A 9151-nucleotide genomic window follows, 5' to 3' on the forward strand; every position below is an offset into this window, starting at 1 on the left:
GGTTCCCTGGATGATTTTGGGGTTCCTGACCCCCCCAACATCCCCAGGCCGACATTTACAGTGCTGATTCGAGGCGGATGCGCGCGGCACTGGAGAGGATTTGGGTGGATTTTGGGGTTTCCTTTGATGGATTTTGGGGTTCCGTGGTTGGGTTTGGGGTTCCTTGGATGGATTTTGGGGTCCTGACCCCCCCAACATCCGCAGGCCGACATTTACCGTGTGGATTTCGAGGCGGAGCGCGCGGCACTGGAGGGGATTTGGGGTTCCCTGGTTGGGTTTGGGGTTCCCTGGTTGCATTTTGGGGTTCCCGCCCCGCCGTGTCCCCAGGCCGACATTTACCGGGCTGATTTCGAGGCAGAGCGCACGCGCTGGGGGGGATTTGGGTGGATTTGGGATGGATTTTGGCGTTCCCTGGTTGGGTTTGGGGTTCCCTGGATGGATTTTGGGGTGGAATTGGAGATTCCTTGTATGGATTTTGGGGTTCCCTGATTGGATTTTGGGGTTCCCTGATTGGGTTTCGGGTTCCCTGGTTAGGTTTGGGGTTCCCTGGATTGATTTTGGGGTTCCCTGGATGATTTTGGGGTTCCCTGGATGGATTTTGGGGTGGATTTTGGGGTTCCCTGGATGATTTCGGGGTTCCCGCCCCGCCGTGTCCGCAGGCCGACATTTACCATGCTGATTTCGAGGCGGAAGCGCGCGGCACTGGGGGAGGTTTGGGTGGATTTTGGGGTTCCCTGATTGGATTTTGGGGTTCCTGGATGGATTTTTGGGGTTCCCTGGCTGGAATTTTGGGGTTCCTGACCCCTCACCATCCCCAGGCCGACATTTACCGGGTGGATTTTGAGGGCGGAGCGCGCGGGCACTGGGGAGGTTTGGGTGGATTTTGGGGTTCCCTGGTTGGGTTTGGGGTTCCCTGGATGGATTTTGGGGTGGATTTTGGGGTTCCCTATTGCATTTCGGGGTTCCCACCCACCTCACCGTCCCCAGGCCGACATTTACCGCGCGGATTTCGAGGCAGAGTGCGCGGCACTGGGGGAGGTTTGGGTGGATTTGGGGTGGATTTTGGGGTTCCCTGGATGCATTTTGGGGTTCCTGGATGGATTTTGGGGTTCCTGACCCCTCACCGTCCCCAGGCCGACATTTACCGCGCGGATTTCGAGGCAGAGTGCGCGGCACTGGGGGAGGTTTGGGTGGATTTGGGTGGATTTTGGGGTTCCCTGGGTGGATTTTGGGGTGGAATTGGGGGCTCCCTGGATGTATTTTGGGGTTCCCTATCGGATTTTGGGGTTCCCACCCCCTCACCGTCCCCAGGCCGACATTTACCGCGCGGATTTCGAGGCAGAGCGCGCCGCGCGGGAGCAGCTGCACGGGCAGCGCGAGGCCCTGCAGGAGGAGCTGGCGCAGCTGCGGCTGCGGCTCGGCGGGGACGGCGCCCGGTAAAAACAGCAAAAACACCCCAAAAACGGCAAAAACAGCCCGAAAACAGCCCAAAAACACCCCAAAAACAGCCCAAAACCGGCAAAAACAGCCGAAAACAGCCCAAAACCACCCCAAAAACAGCAAAAACACCCCAAAAACAGCCCAAAAACAGCAAAAACACCCTGAAAACAGCCCAAAAACCACTCTGAAAACAGCCCAAAAACACCCTGAAAACAGCCCAAAACCGGCAAAAACACCCCAAAAACACCCCAAAACAGCAAAAAAACACCCTGAAAACACCCCAAAACAGTTCCAAAACACCCTCAAAACAGCCCAAAACCGGGCTAACCCTAACCCTAACCCTAACCCAAAAACACCCTGAAAACAGCCCAAAAACACCGCAAAACAGCCCAAAACCAGCCAGAACACCCCAAAACTGGCCAGAACACCCCAAAAACACCCCAAAACGCGGCAAAAACACCCAAAAACAGCCCAAAACCGGCCAGAACACACCAAAAACACCCAAGCGAGCAAAAACCACCCGGGAAAACAGCCCAAAAACAGCTCCAAACACCCAAAACACCCCAAAACCACTCCAAAAACAGCCCCAAAACCAGCCCAAAACCAGCCCCAAAATAGCCCAAAAACACCCCAAAACCAGCCAAAACCCAACCCAAAACAGACCAAAACCAGCCCCAAAACACCCCAAAAACAGCTGCAAAGACCCAAAACTCCCCAAAAACACCCCAAAAACAGCCCTAAAACAGCCCAAAGCCACCCCAAAAACAGCCCCAAAATAGTCCAAAACAGCCCAAAACCACTCCCAAAACACCCCAAAAACAGCTCCAAAAACCAGCCCAAAACCACCCAGGAACACCCCAAAACCACCTCAAAACAGCCCAAAACAGCCCAGAACAGCCAAAACACCCCAAAACAGCCCCAAACCAGCTCAAAACCAGCCAGGAACACCCTGAAAATACACTGGAAGACCCTAAAAAACACCCCAAAACCACCCCCAAACCAGCCCCAAACCAGCCCCAAACCAGCCCGAAAACATCCAAAAGCCCTTAAATACCCCAGCACCCCCCCAAATCCCCCTGAAATCCCCCCAAAGCCACCCCAATCCCCACTCAAAACCCTCCCAAATCCCTCCCAGAACCGCCCAAAATCCCCTCAAATTCCCCCAAATCCCCTGAAACCCCTCAACCCCCACCAGAGCCCTCCAAAACCCTCCCAGACCCCCCAAATTCCCCCCAAAACCCCCTAAATCCCCTGAAAACCCCCCAAAATCCCCCCAAATCCCCCCCAACCTTCAAATCCACCACAAATTCCCCCAAATCCTCCAAAATCTCCGAAAATCCCCCGAAAACCCCCCCAACCTCCCCAAAACGGCCTCAAAATCCCCCAAAATCCCCAGAACCACCTCAATCCCACCCCCAAAATCCCCAAATCCCCCAAAATCCCCCAAAACCACCTCAATCCCTCCCCAAATCCCTCCCAGACACCCCAAAACCCCCAAAATCCCCACAAAACCACCTCAATCCCACCCCAAAGCCCTCCAAACCGCCCAAATCCCCCACCAAACCCCCCAGAACCACCTCAATCCCACCCCCAAAATCCCCCAGAACCACCTCAATCCCACCCCCAAAATCCCTCCCAGACCCCCAAATGCCCCCAAAATCCCCGAATTCCCCAATCCCACCTCAATCCCACCCCAAAACCCTCCCCAATCCCTCCCAGACCCCCCAAATCCCCCAAAATCCCCCAGAACCACCTCAATCCCACCCCCAAAATCCCCCAGAACCACCCCAATCCCCCCTCAAAACCCCTCTCAAATCCCTCCCAGACCCCCCAAATCCCCCCAAAATCCCCTCAAATCCCCCCAAATCCTCCCAAAACCACCTCAATCCACCCCCAAAAAACCCCAAAACACCTCAATCCCACCCCAAATACCCCAAAATCCCCCAAAACCACCTCAATCCCACCCCCAAAATCCCCCAAAACCACCCCAATCCCACCCCCAAATCCCTCCCAGACCCCCCAAATCCCCCAAACCCCCCAAAATCCCCCAGAACCACCTCAATCCCACCCCCAAAAATCCCCCAAAACCACCTCAATCCCACCCCAAATCCCTCCCAGACCCCCCAAACCCCCCCAAAATCCCCCAAAATCCCCCAAATCCCCCAAATCCCCCAAAACCACCACAATCCCACCCCCAAAATCCCCCAAAACCACCTCAATCCCTCCCCCAAAATCCCCCAAAATCCCTCCCAGACCCCCCAAATCCCCCAAAACCCCCCAGAACCACCTCAATCCACCCCGAAACCCTCCCAAATCCCTCACCCCGCAAATCCCCCAAAACCCCCCCAAAACCACCTCAATCCCACCCCAAAACCCTCCCAAATCCCTCCCAGACCCCCCAAATCCCCCCAAAATCCCCGAATTCCCTTTCCAGGGCGCGTCTGGAGGAGATGCGGAACCGGCACTTCGGAGCCGCCCCCGGCCCCGCCCCGGGTGAGTGCGGGCTGGGGGGGCTTGGGGGGGGGGCGGGAACCCCAAACCCCCCCGGGGGGGGCGGGGCAGGGTCTGACCGTGCCCCTCCCCCCTCCCCCCCCCCCCCCCCGCAGGTTTTGGGGCGCTGCCCCCCCCCGAGGAGGGGCCCGAGCTTTGCTGCCCCAAGTGCCAGTACCGGGCGCCGGACATGGACACGCTGCAGATCCACGTCATGGACTGCATCAAGTGAGGGGGGATCCCCCCTGAACCCCAAAACAGCGCCGGGGAACCCCAAAAACAGCCCGGAAACAGCCAAAAACAGCCCAGAAACACCCCAAAACCTGCCCCCCTGGAACCCCAAAAACAGCCCAGAAACACCCCAAAAACCAGCCCAGAAACACCCCAAAACAGCCCCACAAACAACCCCCCAGGAACCCCAAAACCAGCCCAGAAACACCCCAAAACAGCCCAGAAACACCCCAAAAACTGTCCCCTGAACCCCAAAAGCAGCCCCCTGGAACCCCAAAAACTGCCCACAACAGCCCCCCTGAACCCCAAAAACAGCCCCACAGCACCCCAAAATCAGCTTCTCTGGAACCCCAACACCAGCCCAAAAACTGCCCCCCTGAATCCCAAGAACAGCCCCGGGGAACCCCAAAATCAGCCCAGAAACACCCCAAAAACAGCCCTGTGGTACCCCAAAACCAGCCCAGAAACACCCCAAAAACAGCCTGGGGTACCCCAAAAACCGTCCCCCTGAACCCCAAAAGCAGCCCCCCTGGAACCCCAAAAACAGCCCAGAAACCCCAAAAACAACCCCACAAACACCACGGGGGAACCCCAAAAACAGCCCAGAAACAGCCCCAAGGGAACCCCAAAACTGCCCGGAAATACCCCAAAAACAGCCCTGGGGTACCCCAAAAACCGTCCCCCTGAACCCCAAAACCAGCCCCCCCTGGAACCCCAAAAACAGCCCAGAAACACCCCAAAACGGCCCCCCTGGAACCCCAAAAACAGCCCCAAGGAACCCCAAAATCAGCCTCTCTGGAACCCCAACACCAGCCCAAAAACTGCCCCCCTGAATCCCAAGAACAGCCCTGGGGGAACCCCAAAAACTGTCCCCCTGAACCCAAAAAACTGCCCAGAAACACCCTAAAAGCAGCCCCGGGGGAACCCCAAAAACAGCCCACAAACAGCCCCCATGCACCCCAAAAACAGCCCCGGGGTACCCCCAAAAGCAGCCCCACAAACAGCTCCTCTGCACCCCACAAACTACCTCGGGGGAACCCCAAAAACAGCATCACAAACAGCCCCACAAACATCCTCCTGCACCCCAAAACCAGCCCCGGGGGATCCCCAAAACCAGCCCAAAAACACCCCAAAATCACCCCCAGGAGCACCCCAAAATCATCCCAGGGTGCCCCAAAACCAGCCCCCCTGCACCCCAAAATCATCCCCAGGGGCACCCCATAAACAGCCCCACAAACACCCCAAAACCATTCCCGAGGACACCCCAAAAGGAGCTCACCCCAAAAGGAGCACCCCAAAACAGCCCCCCGGGCGGGGCCACCCTAAAAAGACCAAAAACATCCCCAGGGTACCCCAAAATCATCCCTGGGGGCACCCCAAAATCAGCCCCAGAGGGCGCCCCCAAAAATGCCCCAAAAACATCTCAGGGGCACCCCAAAAACCGCCCTCGAGGGTACCCCAGAACCCCCCATGGGCACCCCGAAACCCCCCCCCATGGAACCCCAGAATCACCCCAGGACCCCCGGGGGGACCCCAAAAACCTCAGGGAGCCTCAACCCAGGGGGGACCCCAAAAACCCCAAAAGTGCCTTTGGGAATCTCCTGCTGGATCCACGGCAGGGATTGGATCATTTTGGGGTGGGGTACCCCAAAACCCCCCCATGGAACCCCAAAACCCCCAAAAACCTCCTGGGGAACCCCAAAACCCCTGGAGCCTCAACCCAGGGGGGACCCCAAAACCCCCCAAAAACCCCAAAAGTTCCTCTGGGAATCTCCTGTCTGGTTCCACATCATGAACTGGATCAGGTGTGGGGAGCACCCCAAAATCACCCCCAGGACACCCCAAAACCCCCCTGGGAAACCCCAAAACTCCCCTGGGGAACCCCAAAACCCCTCTGGGAGCCACAACCCAGGGGGGACCCCAAAAACCCCAAAAGTGCCTTTGGGAATCTCCTGCTGGATCCACATCATGAACTGGATCTGGTGTGGGGTGCACCCCAAAATCCCCCCCAGGACACCCCAAAACCCTGCTGGGGAACCCCAAATTCCCCTGGGAGCCACAACCCTGGGGGGGACCCCAAAACCCCCTCCCCAAAAACCCCAAAAGTTCCTCTGGGAATCTCCTGTCTGGTTCCACATCATGAGCTGGATCTGGTGTGGGGTGAACCCCAAAATCCCCCCCAGGACACCCCAAAACCCCCCTGGGGAACCCCAAAACCCCTCTGGGAGCCACAACCCAGGGGGGACCCCAAAAACCCCAAAAGTGCCTTTGGGAATCTCCTCCCTGGATCCACGGCAGGGGATTGGATCATTTTGGGGTGGGGGTACCCCAAAATCCCCCCATGGAACCCCCAAAACCCCCAAAAACCTCCTGGGGAACCCCAAAACTCCCCTGGAGCCTCAACCCAGGGGGGACCCCAAAACCCCCTCCCCAAAAACCCCAAAAGTTCCTCTGGGAATCTCCTGTCTGGTTCCACATCATGAGCTGGATCAGGTGTGGGGAGCACCCCAAAATCACCCCCAGGACACCCCAAAATCACCCCCAGGACATCCCAAAATCACCCCCAGGACATCCCAAAACCCCCACGGGAACCCCAAAACCCCTCTGGGAGCCACAACCCAGGGGGGACCCCAAAAACCCCAAACGTGCCTTTGGGAATCTCCTGCTGGATCCACGGCAGGGATTGGATCATTTTGGGGTGGGGGACCCCAAAATCCCCCCCAGGACACCCCAAAACCCCCCTGGGGAACCCCAAAACTCCTCTGGGAGCCTCAACCCAGGGGGGGACCCCAAAAACCCCAAAAGTTCCTCTGGGAATCTCCTGCTGGATCCACATCATGAGCTGGATCCGGTGGGGGGAGCACCCCCAAAATCCCCCCCAGGACCCCCAGGGGGACCCCAAAAACCCCAAAAGTGCCTTTGGGAATCTCCTGCTGGATCCACGGCAGGGATTGGATCATTTTGGGAGGGAGCCCCAAAAATCCCCCCATGGAACCCCAGAATCACCCCAGGACCCCCAGGGGGGACCCCAAAACCCCCTCCCCAAAAACCCCAAAAGTTCCTCTGGGAATCTCCTGCTGGATTCACATCATGAACTGGATCAGGTGTGGGGAGCACCCCAAAATCAACCCCAGGACACCCCAAAATCACCCCCAGGACGCCCCAAAACCCCCCTGGGGAACCCCAAAACCCCTCTGGGAGCCACAACCCAGGGGGGGACCCCAAAAACCCCAAAAGTGCCTTTGGGAATCTCCAGCTGGATCCACGGCAGGGATTGGATCATTTTGGGGTGGGGTACCCCAAAATCCCCCCACGGGCACCCCCAAAAAGCCCCCATGGAACCCCAGAATCACCCCGGGGGACACCCCAAAACACTCAGGGAGCCTCAACCCTGGGGGGACCCCAAAAGTTCCTCTGGGAATCTCCTGCTGGATCCACATCATGAGCTGAATCTGGTGTGGGGAGCACCCCAAAATCACCCCCCAGGACCCCCAGGGGGGGACTCCAAAAGTGCCTCTGGGAATCTCCTGCTGGATTCCTGCTGGATCCACGGCAGGGATTGGATCATTTTGGGGTGGGGTACCCCAAAAAATCCCCCCATGGAACCCCCAAAACGCCCCCATGGAACCCCAAAATCCCCCCCAGGACCCCCCCCATGTCACCCCCAACCCCCCCCTGGATTTCGGGGTCCCCTCCCCTCAATAAACACCCCCGGCTTTGGCTGAACTCTCCTTTATTGCCCCATTTCTGGGGGTCCCCCAGCCCCCCCTCACTGAGGGGGGGGGTCTCGGCCCCTCCCCCACCCCCACGGGGGGTTTTGGGGGGGGGCGTCACGCGGGGGCGGGGTTTGGGGGGGGGCGGCGCCCGCTGCTCATCGGGCACAACCAATGGGGGAGAAGGGGGGGGGGGGGGCGGCGCCCGCTGCTCATCGGGCACAACCAATGGGGCAGGGAACGGGGGGGGATCCTGGGGGGCGGGGTTTGGGGGGGGGGGCGGCGCCCGCTGCTCATCGGGCACAACCAATGGGGGGGAACGGGGGGGGATCCTGGAGGGACCCAAAAATTGGGGAGGGGTTTGGGGGTCCTCGTTGTGCCGGGGGAGCCCCCCCGGGATTTTGGGGTGTCCTGGAGGGGGGGTTTGACCAAAATGGGGGGGCTTGGGTGGGATTTTGGGGGGGTTTGACCCAAAATGAGAGGATTTAATGGGATTTTTTGGGGGTTTTTGACCCAAACTGAGGAAACTTTAATGGGATTTTGACCCAAAATGAGGGGATTTAATGGGATTTTTTGGGGGTTTTTGACCCAAAATGAGGAAACTTTAATGGGATTTTGACCCAAAATGAGGGGATTTAATGGGATTTTTTGGGGGTTTTTGACCCAAAATGAGGAAACTTTAATGGGATTTTTGGGGGGCATTGACCTGAATTTTGGGGAGACTTTATTTGGGTTTTTTGGGGGGGTTGACCCAATTTGGGGATTTGGGAGTTTTTAGGGGTTTCACCCAATTTGGGGGACTTTAATGGGATTTTTGGGGGGTATTGACCTGAATTTTGGAGGGATTTAATGGGATTTTTTGGGGGTTTTGACCCAAACTGAGGAAACTTTAATGGGATTTTTTGGGGGGGATTTACCTGAATTTTGGGGGGCCTTTATTTGGTTTTTTTTGGGGGGGGGTTTGACCCATTTTGGGGGGCCTTTGATGGGATTTTTGGGGGGATTGACCTGAATTTTGAGGCAGCTTTAATGAGATTTTTTTGTGGGGGTTTGACCCAATCTGGGGAAACTTTAATGAGATTTTGGGGTGTTTGACCCAAAATAGGGGGACTTTAATGGGATTTTTTTGGGGTTTGACTCAAAATGAGAGGATTTAATGGGATTTTTTTGGGGGTTTTTGACCCAAAATGAGGGGATTTAATGGGATTTTTTGAGGGGGATTGACTCAAACTGGGGGGATTTTATTGGGATTTTTGGGGGGGGTCTGACCTGAATTT

At 57.2% G+C, this 9151-nt stretch overlaps 2 protein-coding genes across 2 annotated transcripts in view; both read left to right on the forward strand.

Annotated features, from left to right (window-relative positions):
• The window catches only part of IKBKG (inhibitor of nuclear factor kappa B kinase regulatory subunit gamma), a 25184-nt gene extending 20927 nt beyond the window's left edge, over positions 1–4257 (forward strand). Inside the window, 3 exon segments of the mRNA XM_074531040.1 lie at positions 1312–1436; positions 3875–4037; positions 4040–4257. Of these exon segments, the coding sequence (XP_074387141.1) occupies positions 1312–1436; positions 3875–4037; positions 4040–4162 (411 nt within the window). The 3' untranslated portion in view covers positions 4163–4257.
• Positions 4258–5113: 856 nt separating this feature from the next.
• On the forward strand, positions 5114–7163 carry LOC141726292 (uncharacterized). Its single transcript, XM_074531041.1, has 3 exons — positions 5114–5137; positions 5373–6143; positions 6655–7163. Exons 1-3 carry the CDS (start codon positions 5114–5116, stop codon positions 7000–7002), a joined length of 1143 nt encoding a protein of 380 aa, XP_074387142.1. The 3' UTR covers positions 7003–7163.
• Positions 7164–9151: the final 1988 nt, after the last annotated feature.

Source organism: Zonotrichia albicollis, chromosome 34 (genome assembly GCF_047830755.1).
Source record: "Zonotrichia albicollis isolate bZonAlb1 chromosome 34, bZonAlb1.hap1, whole genome shotgun sequence".
Taxonomy (NCBI): domain Eukaryota; kingdom Metazoa; phylum Chordata; class Aves; order Passeriformes; family Passerellidae; genus Zonotrichia; species Zonotrichia albicollis.